The sequence below is a fragment of the Aotus nancymaae genome, unplaced genomic scaffold (assembly GCF_030222135.1).
Source record: "Aotus nancymaae isolate 86718 unplaced genomic scaffold, 86718_ANA_hifiasm-v0.15.2.pri h1tg000012l, whole genome shotgun sequence".
NCBI lineage: Eukaryota > Metazoa > Chordata > Mammalia > Primates > Aotidae > Aotus > Aotus nancymaae.
The window spans coordinates 12,722,228-12,745,604 of record NW_026988423.1 but is presented as its reverse complement, the minus strand read 5'-3'; the positions used below and the strand labels follow the sequence as shown (position 1 = coordinate 12,745,604).

The 23,377-nt window shown below is 42.5% G+C and overlaps 1 protein-coding gene across 1 annotated transcript in view; it reads right to left on the bottom strand.

Moving 5' to 3' along the window:
* The window catches only part of RAB39A (RAB39A, member RAS oncogene family), a 37,457-nt gene extending 14,308 nt beyond the window's left edge, over window positions 1–23,149 (bottom strand). The window contains exon 1 of the mRNA XM_012474604.2: window positions 22,802–23,149. Coding sequence (XP_012330027.1) covers window positions 22,802–23,028 — 227 coding nt within the window. The 5' untranslated portion in view covers window positions 23,029–23,149. The remainder of the gene's footprint in view (window positions 1–22,801) is intronic.
* Window positions 23,150–23,377: the final 228 nt, after the last annotated feature.

Sequence of the window (23,377 nt, the reverse complement as noted above, 5' to 3'; positions counted from 1 at the left end):
ATAACTTTCAACATAGTTTTACAAGACTAAAGTTCAGTTTTTACTTTGGGAGGCTGAAGTGGGTGGATCACAAGGTCAGGAGTTCAAGACCAGCCTGGCCAACATAGTGAAACCCTGTCTCTACTAAAAATACAAAAAATTAGCTGGGCATGGTGGCATGTGCCTGTAATCTCAGCTACTCAGGAGGCTGAGGCAGGAGAATTGCTTGAACCCATGAGGCGGAGGTTGCAGTGAGCTGAGATCGCACCACTGCACTCCAGCCTGGGTGACAGAGCAAGACTCTGTCTCAAAAAAGAAAAAAAAAGTTCAGTTTTTAAAAAACTGTAGTGAAAAACACATAGAAAGAGATCTATCCTCTTAACAATTTTTAAGTCTACAGTGAAGTTTACAGCATTGTTAACTATGAGTTCCAATGTATACAGATCTTTAGAAATTTCTCATCTTGCCTGACTAAAATCCTATCCCTATGAACAGCAACTCCCCAATTCCCCAGCCCACAGCCCCCGAGAACTATCATTCCACTTTCTGCTTCTGTGAGTTTTGACTATTTTAGATACTTCATGTACAGGTGGAATCCTACAATATTTGTCCTTCTCTGACTGGCTTATTTTTTTATTTTTATTTTTGAGACGGAGTTTCGCTCTTGTTGCTCAGGCTGGAATGCAATGGCATGGTTTCAGCTCATTGCAACCTCCACCTCCTGGGTTCAAGCGATCCTCCTGCCTCAGCCTCCCAAGTAGCTGGGATTATAGGCATGCGCCACCACAGCTGGCTAATTTCCATATTTTTAGTAGAGACAAGGCTTCACCGTGTTGGCCAGGCTGGTCTCAAACTCCTGACCTCAGATGATCCACCCATCTTGGCTTCCCAAAGTTCTGGGATTACAGGCATGAGCCACCACACCTGGCCTGATTGGCTTATTTTACTTAGCACAGTGACCTCAAGGTTCATCTGTGTTGCTGCACATGACAGGATTTCCTTCTACTCAGTGGAATAATGTTCCACTGTATGTATATGCCATACTTTCTTTATTCATCCACAACGTTCATTCTTATACATATTTGCTTTAGAATAATGGGAGAAAATGGTTGCCTTGTTTATATAAACATTTTTATCTGTTTGATTTTCCTCTCTTTAATTATTTTTCCTAAAATAATATATAGACAGGGATTATTTGACAGCATCAGAGTTTGCATACATTTACAAAGAATTACATAATAGAAGATTAATGCAATCAAGTATGAATGATATATTGGGGAATTTGGAATTTGACACAAATGACATGATTACTGAGGTTCTAAAAAATTTAAATGATATCTCAGATTAAACAGTTATCTAGTTTCCTAAAAGGCATGGAAAATAAGATGCTGTTGTTACATGAAGGACAAAATTCCATAGGCCCTGGACTGCTCAAGATTATTTATAGTAGAGGCTGGGTACAGTGGCTCACACCTATAATCCGAGGGAGTCCAAGGTGGGAGGATCGCTTGAACTCAGGAGTCCAAGGCTGCAGTGAACTATGATGCGTCACTGCACTTCAGCGTGGGTGATAGATTGGGACAAAAAAAAAAATCTGAAAATGGCAAGATTGTATAGCTCTTATGTGTTATGATCATGAACTTTGTTGGATATGCACAGGCCCCTTAAAAAAGCAACAAAATAGTAAACACTTGCTGACTTACTTGGGTAAAATGAACCAGATGTCCCACCCTGGAAATGCCCTTCTTGTGGCTTTGCCAATTATAAAATAGGCATTTAGAGGACAAAAGTACTGTGATGCCAAAGACTCTTGGCATCAAGCAGCCTACAAATGCATTAGCCTTGTGGGTGCCTGTTTTTCACCATGACATTACATTCCTACTGCCCTTCTGGGAACAGTCATTGTGTTGATGCTTTATTTTATTTGCTTCACTTGCCTCGTGGCCCTTAGCACTGTTTTCAAGAGACTAAAACACAAGCCTCCCCATTCCTTTTACTGTTATTGATTCTAACAGTCCCTTCCCTCACCTAAGATTCTGAAACTTGGACCTGTTACTTAGAATATTCTTTCTTCATACAAGCAATCTTAAGATTCTTTTTCTTTGGGTAAATCCAGTGTCTTTCCATCAAAAATCAAGTCTATGGTTGTAGAGGCCATATATACACTGACAAGACGTAATGGGCCATATTTCCCCTTTGAATATGTGAATCAATTCCCCTGTGGCTACCTTTTATTTTTCTTTCATGACAGATAATCATTTTATGATAGTCATGTTTCTTTATCATCCCTAGGGCTCTCTATTCAACATTTACTCTCTATTTTCCTCTGTAGCAATTAATATATTCTGACATCTTATATAATTTTTAGTTTATTTGGTTATAATCTGATTAGATGATAAGCAATATGAAAGCAAAGATTTTGTCTTTTTTTTTTTTTTTTGAGAGAGTGTCTCGCTCTTGTCGCCCAGGCTGGAGTAGAGTGGTACAAATCTTCCGCCTCCCAGGATCAATTGATCCTCCCATCTCAGCATCCCCAGTAACTGGGAATACAGGCACCCACCACCTTGCCTGGCTAATTTTTGTATTTTTTGTAGAGATGAGGTTTTGCCATGTTGCCCACGCTGGTCGTTAACCCCTGAGCTCAAGTGATCTGCCCGCCCTGGCCTCCCAAACTGCTGGGATTACAGGCATGAGCCATTGTGCCCACCCTTTTTTTTTTTTTTAAAGGTTGTATCCCTAGTGTTTAAAACTGAAATGGACATGCATGAGTCCTACCAGTATTTGTAAACAAACAAATAAACAACTGAATTAATACATTCATACCTCATTAGCTTGTGCCCAGGCAGCATTCAAATGCTGAGGAAATGGGAGAATTAAAAAAAAGAAATACAAAAAAAGCCTGTCTCTTTTCAATACTTATAGTAGGGATTCAGAAAGTCAAAAGGGAAGAAATGGGCTGAAAATTGCACACTCTTTACACATATAGGTGAAATCATCCACATTTTCTAAAGAACTACTGCATTTAAATGGGTAGTGATTCAAATTGTACTTTGCAGTGGATTCTGGAAGGCAGAATAAGTTATGTGTGAAAATGGCAATAATTTATTCGGAAATTAATGAGAAATATTTTTAGCTGCATTAATGGTCTTCAAGGTGATAATGAAAGGATGTTTATTTTCTATCTGATATGATACCAGAAAGTGTATAAAAGACTTCGGCACTTATTCCAGTGCTTTCTGGTATCCTTGTGCAGAACAATAATGAGACAATGACCAGGTTCTCAAGATTATATTACATTCCAAATAACACAGTGGATTACATGATCTAACATAACAAAAGGATATGTTTTCTTGGGTTATAATTCTCCCACCATTTCTGTGACTGCTGCTTGTTTCCATATGGCTTTTTCTATATGGTTTTGTGTCATATGATTTCATGTATCTTTCCACATCCTGGAATTTGTAACTGATGTGAATCCTTTCTCATTTCATTTTATTTCTGAAATTATTCAATTTCTATTTTCAAGTCATTTAAACATTATTCTTTTCCTTCTTTTTTTTCTATTTTTTAAAGTTTGTGTTTTTATAAGTTATCAGTACACTTACCACACATCCTCACTTTTCCCATTCCCCCAACTTGTCAATATTGTTACACCGTGATTTTAGTAAGCTCATTTCTTAGCACGTATGGTACTCTGACCACGTAGATAACTTTTCATTGCTGAGCCCTGGAGTACACTATGACTTCTTTTCCTTTCCTGAACAATTTTTCCTTCCAGTTAATTATCTTGCATATTAGTCAAGGTGGGCCAGGTAATGCTACAGTTAACAAACAACCTAACTCTCAATAGGAAGAACATTGAAGAATTTGGGGCCAGCCTGGTGGCTCACGCCTGAAATGCTAGCACTTTGGGAGGCTGAGGCGGGCTGATTGCTTGAACCCAGGAGTTCAAGACCAGTCTGGGCAACATGGTGAAACCCTATCTCTGCAAAAAAATACAAATATTAGCTTGGTGTAATGGTGCATGCCTGTAGTCCCAGCTACTTGGGAGGTTGAGGTGGGAGAATCATCTGAGCCTGGAAAGGGCGAGGCTGCAGTGAACTGAGATCACACCACTGCACTCCAGCCTGGGTGATGGGTGACAGGTTGAGAATCCATCTCAGGGAGACAGGAAAGGCTGTGTTTTAAGACCACCACATGCAACTTTTGCTCAAATCCCCTGGCCAGAACTACTCACATGATTTTGCTTAAGTGCAAGAGGGAAGGGAAATATAATCCTCCTACATGTCCAGAAAAGAAGCAGCATTAGATATGAATGAACACTAAATGTCCCCACCACATCATCTTTTTCTTCTTTTCTCCTTTTTGCTAAATTTTCCATGTACTTCTCTATAATTCAATCTCAAACTCTCTGCCAGTTGCCTTATTGTAAGAAGTTTATTTCCATTAGCTTCCCTGTCTATTTCATTTTCCTGCGGTCTCTCTCATAACCTTCTGCCCTGCTCCAATCTGGCCTGGCTGTCCTTGGTACCTGCAACATGCATGTGATCTTAAGATCTCCCTTCACCATCTTCCTGGGGAGTTCCTTTGCCTTTCTTCAGAGGTAGAGCTGTTCCTTGTACCCCATGTCCTCTTCATCCCTCTTCATTCGTGTGTGTGTGTGTGTGTGTGTGTGTGTGTGTGTAGCACATCTTCAAGGAGCTTCCTTAAAAAAAGCTACATGAGGTAATAGTTTGAAATCTTGCATATTGATTTATTCTGCTCTCACAATTGAGTGATAATATGGCCAGATAGAGAATTCTCTCAGATTTTTATTCTTTTTTTTTTCCTGTCGATAGCGTTCCTTTCTTAGAAACTTGAAGTCATTTCTCCACTGCCTTTCAGTTTCCATTGTTGTTTCTGGAAAGTCTCAAGCCAATCTGATTCCTGATTTTTTTTAATGTGACCTGCTTTTCTCTCTCTGGAAGTTTGTAGGAACTTCTCTGTGGTTTCAGTGCTCTGAAATTTCATAAAACGACTGCCTTAGTGTTGCTACTTGCATCTATTGTGTTGGGCCATTCTAATCTGAAAACTCAGGTCCCTAAATTTTGGAAAACTTTCTTGAATTGCTTTACTGATGATTTCTCTCTGTTTTTTCTCTTCTATCTTTCCAGAATGCCTAATATTTGCATATTGAACTTTTTGGACTAGAGTCCTTCATTGTTAAAAAGAAATAATCATTTTCTCATCTTTTTCTATTTTCTAAGTCATTATCTTTTGTCCTACCTTTTGAGATTTTTTTTCAACTTTATATTGAGTGTTTTAGTTTTACTACTGTGTTTTCAGAAGCCAACCAGGCTGGAGTGCAGTGGTACGATCTCCACTCACAGCAACCTTCGCCTCCTGGATTCAAGCAAGCACATCTGGCTAATTTTTGTATTTTTAGTAGAGATGGGGTTTCACCATGTTGGCCAGGCTGGTCTCAAACTCCAGACCTCAAGTGATCCATGCTCCTCAGCCTCCCAAAGTGCTGGGATTACAGGTGTGAGCCACCATGCCCTTCCAGAATATTCTTTTTTTTAAAAAAAAACACAAGTATCCTGTTCCTTTATGGCTGCAATTTTTTTCTTATTACCTCTCAGAGAAAATTAAGGACAAGTTTTGTTTTTGTTTTTTAGATTCTACTTTTCCCTTATTACGTTCCTGTTTCTCCAGTTGCTGTTTCCTGTTTGTTTGTTTTCATCTCTAGGTTTCACTTTACAGATTTCCTAATATTTCTTTTTTTTTGTTTTTGTTTTTGTTTTTTTAGATTTCCTAATATTTCTTACAATCTTTCGTGAAGACTGAATGCCTCGCTGAATGATCATGCTGGATCATTTAATTCAGCAAATTCAAATGTTAGTATCTTTAATTCTTTCCTCTTGGCCTGGTCAGAATCCCCAGAAATAACTTTACTAACGTATTGCTTGAGGAGTGAAGGCTTGACTGCCAGCGCTCTGGGGAGCTGAGTGGGGAAAGGAGGCTAGACAGTCTTAGCATCCAACATGACAACATTCACTTAAAGCCCTTACTTTCAGTAAGGGACCCTCAACCTCAACATGCCTGGTGCTTCCAGCCGAAGACTCTATATTTGATTCTTTTCGAAGAATAAGTTTCCAGTATTTTTGCCAGTGTGGTTGGGTATGAGAAAAAATTGTTTGATATACGGAATGGGGGAAGGAATGGCAGAATCCCATCCTTCTTAAACAGACTTACGCACAATGATCCTTATTTTAGTATTCCCACTTCCAGAAGTATCTGATGCCACCATTTCCCAAGTCTTTCCAGGGAGGGATTCAACAGTATACATTGTTGTTTTTTTTTTTTTTAAACCATTGTTAAAAAAATATTTTTTAGGGGCCGGGCACGGTGGCTCAAGCCTGTAATCCCAGCACTTTGGGAGGCCGAGGCGGGTGGATCACAAGGTCAAGAGATCGAGACCATCCTGGTCAACATGGTGAAACCCCGTCTCTACTAATACAAAAAATTAGCTGGGCATGGTGGTGTGTGCCTGTAATCCCAGCTACTCAGGAGGCTGAGGCAGGAGAATTGCCTGAACCCAGGAGGCGGAGGTTGCGATGAGCCGAGATCGCGCCATTGCACTCCAGCCTGGGTAACAAGAGCGAAACTCCGCCTCAAAAAAAAAAAAAAAAAAAAAAAAAAAAAAAAAATTTTTTTAAACCATTATCTTAGAAATCAGTTTTCTTGAATCTGCTAATTCATTTACCATTCCCCATTTGCTTTGTTGCTTCCAAAATTTTGTTTCTGTTGACTCTTTACCTGTTTTCCTTGTTCAGGGATTTATTGTTGAAAAAATACTATTGTTATTTTAGTAAGGTTTCAGGAAAAACAAGCTAAAATAGACACAGGTGTTCAATCTGCTATCTTCACAAGAAGCCACTCTTTCTTTCTTTCTCTCTTTCTTCTTTCTCTCTTTCTTCTTTCTTTCTTTCCTTCCTTCTTTCTTTATTTCCTCTCCTTCCTTCCTTCCTTCCTTTTTCTCTTTCCTTTCCTTCCTTTCTTACTTCCTCTCTTTCCCTCCCTCCCTTCCTTCCTCTCTCTTTCTTTCTTTTTGCCATGTTTCCATGAATTCATGAGCTCAGATGATTTGCCAATCTCAGCCTCCCAGAGTGCTGGGATTATAGGCATGAGCCACCATGACTGCCTAGCTTCTTTTTCTATTATTATTTCCTACTATCCTCTTACTACTGAAATATCCAGCATGTCCCAGAATGAAGCATCGCCTCCTTTGGGATACATCCTCTGAAACTAGTCATCACCATAGGCATAGATGACAATTTCTCCTTCCGTTTTGTCACTGAAACTTATTTAAGTACTTACCAGCTCTTACTGCAATTATTTGATTATTTTCTTTCTTTGCTATAAGTCTGTGAGAAAGACTTCTGACTAGCTTCCAGTATCTATTAACAGAACTCCAGGAGTTTTAGCCAACACATAGCAACCCACAGAGGGACTATATTCCCCAGGGTCTCTTGCAGTTAGTTGTGGCCATGACACTAAGTTTGGATCAATGGGATATGAGAAGGATTGTGTGCAGTCTGACATTCATCTAAGTGAAGAAGCCAATTGCCCACGCCTCCTCTTTTTCCTCTTCCTGCTTGCTAAGAAATGGCAATGACTGGAGAACCCTAGAAACTGATGTTGAGGCAGAGCCCCGTGATTATCCAGGACTGCTCATTCTGGACTACTAATTTTTATTTTTTTTTGAGACAGAGTCTCGCTCTGTTGCCCAGGCTGGCGTGGAGTGGCATGATCTTGGCTCACTGCAACCTCTGCCTCCTGGGTTCAAGCAATTCTTGTTCTTCAGTCTCCTAAGTAGCTGGGACTACAGGCGACTGCCACCACGTCCAGCTAATTTTTGTATTTTTAGTAGAGATGGGGTTTCACCATGTTGGCCAGGCTGCTCTCGAACTCCTGACCTCAAGTGATCCACCCACCTCAGCTTCCCATAGTGCTGGGATTAAAGGCATAAGCCACCACACCCAGCCTCTGGACTATTATAAGAGAGAAATAAAGCTCTACCTTATTTAAGTTGCCATATCTTGGCAGTCTGTTATAGCAGTGTAGCCTGGATTCTACCCAGTACACAGACTGTATGGACCCTGAATGTGAGACTATAACTTATTTATTTTATCTTTAGTGCCTGGCATATAGTTAAGCTAAATAAATGCATAGTAAATCATTTTCCTGATTAATTTCATTTTCTCCAGAAAAAAAAAGGAGGACTGCATTTAAGGATTGGAAAGCTATTTCATAGTACTTATGAAGCTTTAGGACATCACATTCAGTATGTGCCCAGCTTTGCCAAATAGCCAACAACTCTCCTTTTCTAACAAGGCTAATCATTTCAGAAAAGTTTCTCCACTTCAGTGTTAGAGTTCATTCCTGTTACTAAGTGTAGCAGTATAGTCACTGAGTACTGCACAGAGTGGAGGGTTATTTGTTACTGATGCCACAGGTGTTTACTGACAGTTATCTGTATTGCTACTATTGTGGAAAGCTATTTCTCCTTTCGCTTTCTGAATATAGCAGCAGTAAAATAATGATTTGGGTAGACACAGTAATTAACTTGGGTCTACAGGGATGGGAAGTTGAGTTGTGTGCAAACCGAAATACTTTTCAGGACAGAAATCATACAACATTATAGCTGGCCCTCTGGACACACACACACACACACACACACACACACACACACACACCCATATAACATGCCATTAAAACTGGTTTCAATCATGACAAGAGGACTGGCATAGCAGAAAGAGCGCTGAAAATGTTCAGAGAACTGGGTTCTTGTGCAAACCATTAATAAACTATAAGGCCTTGGATAAGTAACAGACTCTATGGACATTATATTATTTAAGAAATGAGGCTGGGTCTTGGTGGCTCATGCCTGTAATCCCAGCACTTTGGGAGACTGAGGCAGGAGGATTGCTTGGAGCCAAGAGTTCCAGCATAGGCAACAAAACAAGACCCCATCCCTAAAGAAAAAATAATTAGCCCGGGCGTTTCAGGCTGCAGTGAGCTATGGTCACTCTATTGCACTTCAGCCCGAGTGACAGAGCAAGACCCCGTCTCAAAAAACAAATAAACCGGGCCAGGCGCGGTGGCTCACGCCTGTAATCCCAGCACTTTGGGAGGCTGAGGCGGGTGGATCATGAGGTCAAGAGATCGAGACCATCCCGGTCAACAAGGTGAAACCTCGTCTCTACTAAAAATACAAAAAATTAGCTGGGCATAGTGGCGCGTGCCTGTAATCCCAGCTACTCGGGAGGCTGAGGCAGGAGAATTGCCTGAACCCAGGAGGCGGAGGTTGCGGTGAGCCGAGATCGCGCCATTGCACTCCAGCCTGGGTAACAAGAGCGAAACTCCGTCTCAAAAAAAAAAAAAAAAAGAAAACAAAAAACAAATAAACCAAAAGACTGTTGTTTCAGATCATCTCCCTGCTCCTTCCCAGTCCAATGGCTGGAGTTACCTACCTATCAAAATGGCCAAAATGGTGACCACAGTGTGGTTGTGCTCTGTAGTTTTCTCACGTGTCCTTTCCTCTTCACTCTCTTGGACTTTGTTTTCAATTTACCTCTCACTCTTTTTCCTCTCTTCCAAAAGTCTTCTGCTATACGATAATTACACTTTCTCTTCCACTTTTGATTATCTTTTTAGCATCTACCCATCAGTTCTATCAAACGTCAGTCTTTATTTAATTAATTAATTTATTTATTTTGAGATGGAATCTCTCTCTGTTGCCCAGGCTCGAGTACAGTGGCATGATCTTGACTCACTGCAACCTCCCCCTCTCAGGTTCAAGCAATTCTCCTGCCTCAGCCTCCTGAATAGCTGGGATTACAGGTGTGTGCCACCACATCCAGCTTCTTTTTATATTTTCAGTAGAGATAGAGTTTCACCATGTTCGCCAGGCTGGTGTCCAGTTCCTGACCTCAAGTGATCCGCCTGCCTCAGCCTCAGCCTCAGCCTCCCAAAGCGCTGGGATTACAGGTGTGAGCCATTGCGCCTGGCCCAAATCTCAGTCTTAAATTTCCCCTTAAAGCCGGGCACGGTGGCTTACACCTGTAATCCCAGCTTTTGGGAGGTGGAGGCAGGTGGATCTCGAGGTCAGGAGTTGAAGACCAGGCTGGCCAACATAGCGAAACCCCGTCTCTACTAAAAATACAAAAAAATTAGCCAGGCATGGTGGCAGGTGCCTGTAATCCCATATACTCAGGAGGCTGAGACAGGAGAATCACTTGAACCCAGGAGGCAGAGGTTGCAGTGAGCCGAGATCGCACCACTGCACTCCAGCCCAGGTGAATCCTCGAGACTCTGTCTCAAAAAAAAAAAAAAAAAAAAAAAAAAAAATCCCCTCATTTTAATGTCATTAAATTTTGCTTTTCTTAATCCCATAGCCTTTTTATATCTAAGAAATCTAAAAATTATGATTGTTCATCCATTTGCTCCTTTATCTTTCATCCAGATTTACTAGTGATTCTCTTCAGAAGGCTTTGTGCTTAAAACAAGTGCTAATAGTTTATGTGATCTGTGTAAAAATATGACAAGTGGCTAGAAGTCAGGCAAGAAGATAAATCTTTTAATTTTGAATGAGGGGACAAAAATTAGGGACTCTCAAGCCTTAAATATAGTAATCAAGGATTTAGAAAGGGAGACTTGAGGAAGTCATCCAGGGGCATCAGCAAGACAGAGGCTCATATGAGAGAAGAAACTGCAAGAGGTCCTCAAATATATTCCTAAAATTTAAGCAACTGCCTACACTTTTTCTTTACAGTATCAGTTCCTAAAGTGTGTTTTGTAGAACACTGGTACTGCAATAGGACTGTGTAATAGGACTCTGGGTTGGGAAACACCATATATGCCTTGAGGGTTCACAGTGTGTCTTAGCATATTAAAAGTTCTCTGAGAAGTCCTGCAATGACCCAACATTTTCAAAACTATCTGATCAAGAAACCCTTTTCTCAAATTACATCTATTAATATGACTTTGAAAAATGCCACTGTGAAGAAAAATGATAGGCAATGCCTATAATTTGAGAACATATCATCTTTCTTCATAGTGCCTTCTCTTACAGCCAGGAAGTTCTTAGTACCTACCTAACTCACATAATAGGCCAGGTAGAGTGTGTGAGGTGGTGATGTTTAAAGCAAACTTCCCTGAATCATATATTATCAGAATTGACTAAAAGTTACTAACGTTTAGAGGCAGAATTTATTAAAATCACAAAGTATAGGCTTTGTAGGAATTTTGCTTTAGAAATAATTAAAATAGGCGGGGCGTGGTGGCTCACGCCTGTAATCCTAGCACTTTGGGAGGCTGAGGTGGACAGATCACTTGAGGTCAGGAGTTTAAGACCATTCAGGCCAACATAGTGAAACCTCAATAGATCCACATGAAATTCATTTAGAAAAATGTTCTTGTACTAAAATATTTAAAGCTATTGGATTATGATTTATAAGTTTTATTTTGTAGTTAGCATCTCTAGGGGAATTTCAGGGACACTGCTGCTGTCTTTTGATTATTGATCCTTTTAAAAATCATTGTATTTGAGAAGTAAAGTAGTAGAAAATCTATGACAAAATAGGGAATTAAAGTAGACAGTATACTCAAAAAAAAAAAAAATACAAAAATTAGCCAGGCATGGTGGCATGCGTCCACAGTCCCAGCTACTTGGGAGGCTGAGGTGGGAGAATTGCTTGAACTGGGAGACAGAGGTTGCAGTGACCCGAGATTGCGCCACTGCACTCCAACCTAGGTGACAGAGTGTGACTCATCTCAAAAAATAAATTAAAGATAATAATAATAGGCCAGGCACAGTGGCTCACGCCTGTAATCCCAGCACTTTGGGAGGCCGAGGCGGGCCTAAGGTCAGGAGTTTGAGACCAACCTGACCAACATGGAGAAACCCTATATCTACTAAAAATACAAAAATTAGCCAGGTGTGGTGGCACATGCCTGTAATCCCAGTTACTTAGGAGCTTGAGGCAGGAGAATCACTTGAACTCGGGAGGCGAAGGTTGCGGTAAGCCAAGATCGCCCCATTGCACTCCAGCCTGGGCAGCAAGAGCAAGACTCTGTCTTAAAAAATAAATAAATAAAGGCCGGGCGCGGTGGCTCACGCCTGTAATCCCAGCACTTTGGGAGGCCGAGGCGGGTGGATCATGAGGTCAAGAAATCGAGACCATCTCGGTCAACATGGTGAAACCCCGTCTCTACTAAAAATACAAAAATTAGCTGGGCATGGTGGCGCACGCCTGTAATCCCAGCGGGAGGCTGAGGCAGGAGAACTGCTTGAACCCAGGAGGCGGAGGTTGCGGTGAGCCGAGATCGAGCCATTGCACTCCAGTCTGGGTAACAAGAGCGAAACTCCGTCTCAAAAAAAAAAAAAATAAATAAATAAATAAAATAATAATAATAATAAAAGTCTTGCTTAAGTTATATCTGATGGTGTTCCCTGGTGTGTGTGTGTACCTCAATATCACTTAAGGGGCTCACCTTTCTTTTCCACTGCTTGACAGAGCAGGCTAGAGGAAAGCAAATTCCTCTAAATCACTCAGGGTACAAATAATTGGCTCTTAACATATTAAAATAAGTTTTTGGACAATTCCAAAAAGTTCCTCTTCAAACCTTTAAGTCACATTGCTATGGAAGGTAAATTATCAACAAATCGTTGCAGGCAGCCGGGTGTGGTGGCTCACGCCTGTAATCCAAGCACTTTGGGAGGTTGAGGCAGGCGGATCATGAGGTCAGGAGTTTGAGACCAGCCTGGCCAACATGGTGAAACCTTGTCTCTACAAAAAAAAAAAAAAAAAAAATCACTGCATGCTAGCTAAATTGACTGACAATGTCTGGAAATTTCCTCTCTCTCGGACTGAGTAAAGCACTTTTCTTCACTCAGCAACTTCGTTGTGGTGATCTATGGACTCAAAACCGTATCTCTAACTTTTTCTAGCCCTTGTTTTAAAAGATTGACATGAGGCTAGTGAGTCAGAATAGGCGGTCACTGCTGTGGCATGATGAGAGAAAATTCTAACACTCATCAGCCACATATCAATACTTCTGTAACATTTCAAGATGACATTTCAAGATGACTTGTTACCTCTTTTGGTGGACCTTCTCTTTAAAATATAGATACTCCAGGCAGGTCACTCACTATGTTATTTTCAACTATTAATAATTTTGTGTGTCTTGGTTGTCCAGCTACTTCTCTCTCTTAAGCTAAGATAGAACATTAAAAAATGGGGCTGGGCTTGGTGGCTCACGCCTGTAATCCCAGCACTTTGGTAGGCGGAGGTGGGTGGATTGCTTGAGCTCAGGTGTTTGAGATCAGCCTGGGTAACATAGCGAGATCCCATCTCTACCAAAAAAAAAAAAAAAAAAAAAAGGATGCTGTGTACCTATGGTCCCAGCTACTCAGGAGGCTGAGGCGGGAGAATTGCTTGAGCCAGGGAAGCAGAGGCTGCAGTATGTCAGGGGAGAGGGGAAAGAACATTAAGAAATGGCTTTTTGATTGAGACGTAAGAGAGAATAAAAGGGGCGGATGAGTCAAGGTTTTACTATCCAAAAACATAAAGAAAGGTAGGAAGGTCCCACATGCCCCAAGAATGAGCTTTACCTGCTTCACAATTTTGCTTGTGGCTGGCCCAGGGCCCTCAGACATTTGGTGTACAATATTTAGTTTACTCCAGGAGGTATTAATCAGCTTCACAGACTAATACAACACTGAGGTTGTGGCAATAGACATGCTAAGCCAATTAATTTATTGAAGAAGGAAAGAAAGAAAAATAATTATAGGTTTTTCAAATGTCTGGCTAGCTTCTAGACTATACTGATTACATAACCACACAAAATATTCTGAGTGCTCTGAGTAGACACTGAAAATAATCTTTTTTTTTTTGAGACAGGGTCTCTCTCCATTGCCCAGGCTGGAGTGTAGTGGCGCAGTCATGGCTCACTGCAGCCTCAACCTTTGTGGCGCAAGTGATACTCCCACCTCAGTCTCCCAAGTAGCTGGGACTACAGGGGCACACTACCATGCCTGCCTAATTTTTTGATTTTTTTGTACAGACGAGGTCTCACTATGTTGCCCAGACTGGTCTCGAACTCCAAGGCTCAGGAGATCCACTTGCTTCAGCCTCCAAAGTGTTGGGATTACAGGCAGGAGCCACTGTGCCCAACAATGTTTGGCTACACAGATCCTCTTTTCACACTCCGCTGCACTTGTTAGAAATGATGGTGTCTCATTCTTATGTAGCATTTTCCTCTCAAACATCACAAAATAGACACTTTGGGTGTGACTGCTCATTTCCCTTGTCTGTGAACTTCTCTTTCCAAAAAAGTGGACCTTTACAGATACATTTGCATTATCTGACCCATAATACCGACACAGTATATTTATGTTATAATACATTTGTATTATACGTATGTGTAACTCAATAACCTGAGTGGAGGGGAGCTGATTCACTTGCACCACCACGTCAATTAGATATTTTTTGTTTGAAGAGTTGAATAAGAGGCTCAGAGACTAAGAGTTGGGAGCCAACAGAGTTGGAGAATGGAAATAGACTAGAGGGGAAATCCACAAACTCTTGTTAAAATTTTCCATACTTCCTAGCTGGGCATGGTGGCAGGCACCTTAATCCCAGCTACTCAGGAAGCTGAGGCAGGAGAATCACTTGAACCAGGGAGGCAGAGGTTGCAGTGAGCTGAGATCACATCATTGCACTCCAGCCTGGGCGACAGAGTGAGACCGTGTCTCAAAAAAAAAAAAAAAAAAATTTCTGTACTTCTAAACACCTGGATGTTCAGTGAGCTATTGCTGTCATGAAATCTGTATTATTTATAATTTATTCCCTATTACTTAATGTAATTTGGTCTGGTACAGTGGTTCATGCCTGTAATCCCAACACTTTGGGAAGCCAAGGAGGGCGGATCACATGAAGCAAGAAGTTCAAGACCAGCCTGGGCAACATAGCAAGACCTTGTCTCTAAAAATTTTTTTTAAAGTTTAGCTGGGTGCTGTAGCATGTGCTTGTAGTCCTAGCTACTCAGGAAGCTAAGGTAAGAGGATCACTGGAGCCCAAGAGTTTGGGCTGCAGTGAGCTATGATTGTGCCACTGCACTTCAGCCTGGGCCACACAGCCAAATTCTGTCTCTAAAAAAATAAATAAATAAATAAATAAATAAATTTGGCTAGATTTCTGCTACTTACAACACAACTTAAACTAAGACATTATATTAGCTGATAATACAACTATAGCTTATCTTTCTATTAATAACTTGGAACTACAGTAGACTGCAGTGATTATGGTAATCTCTGCTCTGTTCCCTGTGCAATTATGAACCCACCAATCATGTTATTTTCTTTTTTGAGATGAAGTCTCACTCTGTCACCCAGGCTGGAGTGTAGTGGTGCAGTCTCGGCTCACTGCAACCTTGCAACCTCCACCTTCTGTGTTCAAGGAATTCACCTGCCTCAGCCTCCCAAGTAGCTGGGATTACAGGTGTGCACCACCACGTCCAGCTAATTTTTTTTTGTATTTTTAGAGACAGGGTTTCACCATGTTGGCCAGGTTGGTACCAATAGTTTTCTACTGAAGGAACAAAAAATCATTTTCTGTTGAAAGCTATGGACCACACAGTGAGGGAGCTGAGAATCAATAGAGATTTTAAAAACACTCTTAAGAAGAAATTTAAAATGTTGACATTGCTTGCTTTTAAAATTAAGATTGAGTACACAGATTAAACCACTTTGAAACATTAACTGTATATGGACGTTCTGAAGAGGCAGAAGAGAAAACAGACAGCTGAGGGCGCCAGTGGGAGAAGAGAAGATAAGCCAGTGTGATATGGGAAGATAAGCTGACAGGAAATGGAGGAGTAAGAGACATGTTAAAATAAAAATGAGGGGGAAAAAGAGGATGAGAGTAAACTGTAATTACGGATAGACAGAGGAAAGGGGTGAAGAAAAAATAAAAATAAGCTGGAGGAGGGCTGATGTCAGAGGCATTCAAACCAGAGCAACTCCATTTTGAGCAAGGGCTAGGAAAATGAGGCCGCAGCTGGGTGACGTGGCTCACTCCTGTAATCCCAGCACTTTGGGAGGCTGAGGTGGGCAGATCACTTGAGATCAGGAATTCGAGACCAGCCTGGCCAACATGGTGAAACCCTGTCTCTATTAAAAATACAAAAATTAGTAGTGGTACAGACCTGTAATCCCAGCTACTCGGGAGGTTGAGGCAGGAGAATCGCTTGAATCCAGTAGGCAGAGGTTGCAGTGAGCCAGGATTAGGCCACTGCACTCCAGCCTGGGTGACAGAGTGAGACTCTGTCTCAAAAAAAAAAAAAGGGCCAGGACTTGCTAAGGTGCATTCTCAGAAAGTTAGGCATTCCTAGCCTGTAGATGTTTACAGTTAAGGGAACAAATTAATAATGTTTACTAAACAGACCCAGATTGTGAATGTCCAGATATCCCAATATCTGGAGAACAAAGGCATTCCTAATTTAGCTTTAAAGATAATAATATTGCTGGGTGCGGTGGCTCATGCCTGTAATCCCAGCACTTTGGGAGGCTGAGGCAGGCGGATCACGAGGTCAAGAGATGGAGACCATACTGGCCAACATGGTGAAACCTCGTCTCTACTAAAAATACAAAAATTAGCTGGGCATGGTGGCATGCGCCTGCAGTCCCAGCTACTCGGGAGGCTGAGGCAGGAGAATTGCTTGAACCCGGGAGGCGGAGGTTGCAGTGAGCCCAGATCGTCCCACTGCACTCCAGCCTGGCACTTGGGAAAGAGCGACTCTGTCTCAAAAACAAAACAAAACAAAACAAAAAAAAAACATAATATCGATTCTTGCAAAATATAGTAATTGAGAAAATGAATCCTTTACACAAATCGTTGTAGCAGAGCACATCTCCCTCCCTATATATATACACAAGCACTGTGCCTAGGGTGGATGCGTTCCTCCTCCTACTTTCAGGAACGTCCTTCTCTATCTACGTAGTAGCTGTTCTTTCACCACTTTACTTTCTTAATACACTTGCTTTTGCTTGGCACTGCGGACTCGCCCTGAATTCTTTCTTGCGTGAGATCCAAGAACCCTCTCTTTGGGTCTAGATCGGGACCCCTTTCCTCTAACAGTAAGACACCTAGCGAGGAGAAAGATACATAGCAGAAGACGAGCTAGGGGAAAAAAACATGGAGAGGCAAGCAGAGGCCTGGTAGATTCAGTGGTAAGGGGCCACTCCCAGATTTTGTAGGGGAAGGGGAAGGGAGAGGAGGGAGGCTGTCTCTTATATAACACTTACTGCTTACAGCCCTTAACAAAGCTAAGTACTTGATTAAATTTGCCTAAGATAGCAGGTCTTCCATTGCTACAAACCTCAAGTATTTAGTGGTTCTGCTCAAATATGACTAAGGCAACTCATCAAGGGAGCTATTCCCAATTTATGCTCCTTAGAACACCAGTTATCACAGATTTTTCTTTTTCTTGTTTTTAGAGACAGAGTCTAGCTGTCACCCAGGCTGGAGTGCAGTGACATGATCATTGCTCACTGAAGCCTTGACCTCCTGGGCTCAAGCCATCCTCCTGCTTCAGCCTCCAGAGCAGCTAGGGCTGCAGGTGCACGCCCAGCTAATTAAAAAATTTTTTTTTCGTTAGAGACAGAGTCTCGATATGTTGTCTAGGCTGGTCTTGAATTCCTGGCCTCAAGTGATCCTCCTACCTCAGCTTCCCAAAGTGCTGGGATTACAGACGTTGAGTCACTGTACCCAGCCCAGACTTTCACATTTTAAAAATAGCCCCTAAAATAAATTGGGAAAATACTAGGTTAATCAAAGTTAAACAGATTTCTTTGCTGCAATACTCGTTAGAGCCTTTGATATGAATTTTTAAGAGAGTGCCATATGGAATACAGGGATTTCCAAACTTACTTGATCGCAGAATGCATCTTTTAAGAAGAATCACAGGTCAGGCACAGTAGCCCATGCCTGTAATCCCAGCACTTTGGGAGGGCAGGTGGATCTCTTCAGGCAGGAGTTTAAGACCAGCCTGGCCAACATGGCAAAACCCCTGTCTCTACTAAAAATACAAAAATTGGCCAGGTGTGGTGGCGTGTGCCTGTGGTCCTAGCTACTCAGGAGGCTGAGGCAGGAGAATCGCTCGAATCCGGAAGGCGGAGGTTGCAGTGAGCTGAGATCATGAGCCCAGGCGACAGAGCGAGACTCTCTCTCTCTATATATATATACACACACACACACATATATTCTTTATATATATATATATATATATATATATATATAATCACAAGAATGAGCATTCCGCAGAGCACTCCTTGAGAGCACTGCACGAGGAGAACATTAACACCCCAAAGGTCAGGCAACATCTGATAAAAGGCCATAAGTTTCCCTATCCTATAGCTAACATTGCTATTTATTTATCTCATATATCTCAAACACTTTTTATGGGAAAAGTTCAAAATTTCTATTCCTTGTTTGAACCCGGGGGCGGAGGTTGCAGTGAGCCGAGATCGCGCCACTGCACTCCAGCCTGGCACCTGGTGACAGAGCGAGACTCTGTCTCAAAAAAAAAAAAAAAAATTTCTATTCTTACATTTAATGCTCTCTGTACACCTAGCTCTTCCAATATATTTATCTTGATTAATACTGTATTAAACAATATTCTCCTTTCCTTTACTGATAAATTAATCCCAGAACTTTGGAAGGCTGAGGCAGGTGGATTACATGAGCCCAGGAGTTCAAGACCAGCCTGGCCAACATGGTGAAACCCAGTCTCCACTAAAAATACAAAAATTAGCTGGGCATGATGGCACCACCTGTAGACCCAGCTACGCAGGAGGCTGAGGCATAATAATTGCTTGAAGCTGGGAGGCATAGGTTGCAATGAGCTGAGATCTTGCCACTGCACCCAGCCTGGATGACAGAGCAAGACTGTGTCTCAAAAAACAAAACAAAACAAAAAATTATTTTAAAAGGTGGTGATTACTAGCTTCCCCCAACACTCAGAATGCCAAATGCATCTTTCCTACATTCTAGGCACATAGTGGCCTAGTCTATGTCTCCTTGTAACTAAGTTCTCCCCAGTGAATTGAGAGCCGAAAGAATCTATACCATGTTGGCCTCACTTGCTTAAAAGAAACTTTGCTTGGTTTAGAGCTGCTCTTTCCAATTCTGCTGAACTGAGACACAGTGTGCTTATAGCCCAACTTTGTTCACGTAGATGATGGCAACGTCCTAGGCATGGCAGAAAATTAAGAGAGAAGGTACCTGAATGATGGCCTGGTACAGAACCACTCCACCAACTTAGACCACTCTCTACACAAGAGATAAATAAACTTCCATCTTCAATGAAGGCACTGTAATTCCAAATTTCCTTAATATACAAATCTAATACAGTGTTAATAATAACGTACCATTTGAGTGTTATATTAACTTACAGTTATGCTCACATATACATTATTTTTCTAAGCCTTTTTCACTTTGATTTTGTTCCTTTTTATTTCAGGCAAGTAGTTGTCCTCTATTAGCATGTTAGTCTGAACACTGAAAACTAAGGCTGGCCAGGTGCAGTGGCTCAGGCTTGTAATCCCAGCACTTTGGGAGGCCAAGGTGGGCAGATCGATTGAGCCTAGGAGTTTCAGATCAACCTGGGCAACATAGCCAAACCTGTCTCTACAAAAAAAGATACAGAAGTTAGCTGGGCATGGTGGTATACGCCTGTAGTCTCAGCCACTTGGGAGGCTGAGGCAGGAAAATCGCTTCAGCCTGGTAGGTAGAGATTGCAGTGAGCTGACCTGCACTGCATTCTAGCCTGAGTGACAGACTCTGTTGAAAGAAAGAAAGAAAGAAAGAAAGCAAAAGAAAGAAAGAAAGAAGAGAAAGAGAGAAGGCTAATCATGATCGTGATTATCAACTCAGTATCCTATTGTTCTGTAATACACTTATTTATGCTTTCAAGCTACCTCATGAGCTGTCTAAAGTAGGTTCCTTTTTGTTGATTTATGCCCAATCACCAATAAACCTTCAAATATGGTATTTCCCACAAATTCTTCATGGTATGGTTATGACTAATGACAGGAATATATCTTCATGACCTACAGTACCTTTCTATGAAATAAAATACGCAAGGATACCTATTATTCAAAATAAGTATCTCTAGTTTCTTTAGGAAAGATACAGAATGATTTAACAATAATTGTTTTAAACGTCATTTTATGGTGAACCATTCTGGTAAATGAGACAAAAGCAATTATTTGGAGGTAGCTAGTGAAATATGTATGTATTTACGAACACAACTTTGGTAAAGAGCCAAACAAAATAAAGTATGACTCATTGTCAGTAAACATTCCCTCGATGTCCTTGCATTATAATGCGAGAGTCACTATTTGGTTTTAATAATGTATATAAAATGAATTACTATTTACATTCTTCTTCAAGGCACTAAAAAACAATCATCTATGTAACAGAAAGGTCTTTAAAGTCTAATAAATTAATTATCCTTTATTTTCTTATCAATATGTTGAGCTACTTTTAAGAAAATAATTAAATACAATAAAATTTTATTAACCATGTTTCTTATAGTTGCAACTCAAAGTAGCTGTTAGAAGTTTAAGACATAAAGATTTTTATTGTATTCACTTTAGAGAGTGGGTCAAGAGCTATTGGCAAATGCTTTTCTTCTGACCCTGAAGTATCTTAAAATTTACCTCTGATTGAGATCACATGTGAAGGAATTTGCAATCAACTTTAGAATGGTAAAACTTGAAGGAATGTTAGAGATCATAATGACTCTCATTTTACAGATAAGAAATCAAAAGTTTGGCCAGGCATGGTGGCTCACACCTGTAATCCCAGCACTTTGGGAGGCCAAAGTGGGTGGATCACCTCAGGTCAGGAGTTCGAAACCACCCTGACAAACAAGGTGAAACCCTGGCTCTGAAAAAAAAAAAAAAAAAAGAAATCAAAAGTTTGAAAAATTATTTTAATTATAGGAGGCTTCTTGGCTGGGTGCGATGGCTCACGCCTGTAATTCCAGCATTTTGGGAGGTTGAGGTGGGTGGATTGCCTGGGGCTCATGAGTTCGAGAGCAGCCTGGACAACAACGGTGAAACCTGTCTCTACTAAAATATAAAAAATTAGTTGGGTGTGGTGGCGTGCACTTGTAATCCCAGCTACTTGGGAGGCTGAGGCAGGAGAATTGCTTGAACCAGGGAGGCAGAGGTTGAGCCATGGCACTCCAGCCTGGGCACCAGCACGAGACTCCATCACCAAATAATAACAATAAATAAATAAATAAATAAATAAAAACAAAGGAAGCTTCTTGAAAAGGAAAAACATTTTTCAGGGAATCCTAAATGTTGTACAAATCCAGTCAATAATCTTTTAACACCTCTCTGAAGGGCTGGTCTTACCATCTTTCCACTTCACACACACAGGAAAACTAAGGTATAAGCAAGCTAAGCAGTTCACTCATTATCTCTATGAATCAGCATCATTGCTGGGAACGGAAGCCAAAACTTTGAATGTTGGACCATTCTCAGATGTAGGCTGATCTCATTCGCAGTGATGCTGGCTGGGGGCGAGGGGAAGCCATGTTTGGGAAGTCCCCTCATGGAACACTGCATTTCACAAGCAGAGTACTTGCTGACTAACGCAAAATGCTTCCCTAAATGAGTTCCAATGGATAATGCAGTCTTTAAGAAACAGAACAGTGCAATATATCAGTTTCACCATCTTCCTCTCAAACGAAGTACCTTTGAATCGTAGACATTTAAAATGTGCTTTAAACCTGCTTCATCTCAAATACTCAGGAAATGCATATAATTTTATTTACTTTTTATTTATACCAGTCGCCTTTGTGAAACCCTTCATGTCCTCAGTGAATATTTAGGAGGAGTCTATTCATTTAGATCCCTCCTTCTCTCTTTAGAAATATTATCACCCTGGAACGTTAAGTACTGATCATAAATAAGCAAAATAAAAGTTCCTGGCAAATCTCAATATATATCTTTTTCCCACCAAACATGACAAACTTCTAAAGACAACTGAACCCTTCACACACACACACACACACCCTCAGCTGTGCCAGCGTCCCTGATGTTGCATCTAGTTAACCTACAAGACCCATTCCCACGGGTCATGACCCATCATTTCTGATGACCACATTCAGTGCTGTGAGGTGCCCAAACCATTACCGCATCCACCTCCCTGTGAACCATGCCCAGTGAGCTCATGCAGGAACCTGGGTTGGAGCGCTCCTTGCTGTGAAGCTAAAGGATCCATCACGAATCTGGGAACCCTCCCTCGCGGTTCTCCCGGGCCGCACAGCGTGGGAGCCGCTGGGTTAGGGCAGGAAAAGGGGCGCCCGCTTGGAGGAGGGTGGTCGGGTTAGGCTGCGCGCAGCCAGGGAAGCCGAGTTTGGGGAGAAGGCAGAGGGGGAGCCGAACGGGACCAAAATACCCACAGGGGCCGAAGAGTTGGGGAAGAGGGGGCTGCGAGGACGACCCCGGTTCAGGCGGGAAGGGAAAGATGGAAAGAGGACGCAGGAAATGGGCGCCAAAGAAAGAAGTGAGAAATTGCGGAGGAGGAAGTCGTCCCTGGAAGAGGAGGGGCAAAGGGGAAGCGAGAATGGAGTGTTTGCACTTTCGAGAGGGAAGGGCCAGAGCCACTCCCGACCAGGGCCGGCGGGGCGAGCGCCTGGGAAGGGGCGTCCCGGCGGGCCGAGGGGGCGGCGCGGTGCCCGAGATCCCCGGGGTCCCTACCTGAACCGCTCCTGTCCCGCCGTGTCCCAGAGCTGCAGCTTGATCCTCTTGCCCGGCTCGATCTCCAGCAGGCGGGAGAAGAAGTCCACGCCGACGGTGGGGTCGCAGGCGGGGGAGCGCAGCCCGGGGAAGCGGCCCTGGGTGAAGCGGTGCAAGAGGCAGGACTTGCCCACGGTGGAGTCCCCGATCACGATGAGGCGGAACTGGTAGATCCAGATGGTCTCCATCGCTCACGTGCCCCGCTGGCTCCCGGGCCGCCCCACCCGCGGGGTAAGTTCGGCGGCGGGAACTGTCCCTTCAGCACCTCGCGAGCGCCCGCCCGCCGCCTTCCAGCATATTCCTGCGGCTGCGGCCGCCGCCTGGTGCCCGCCCTCTCGGGAGAGAGAGGCGGGGCCCGGCCCAGCTAGGGGCGGGGCCTAGGGACGGGGGCGGGGCGGGGGCGGGGGCGCGTGGGAGGGGGAAGCAGGCTTTGCTGCAGCGAACTCCCGCCCGTGACCGACTGCAAATCACTATTGCTCAACGCTCACTGGGCGCCGGCCGGAAAGTGGGCGTGGCGAGAAGACGTGACACCAGCAA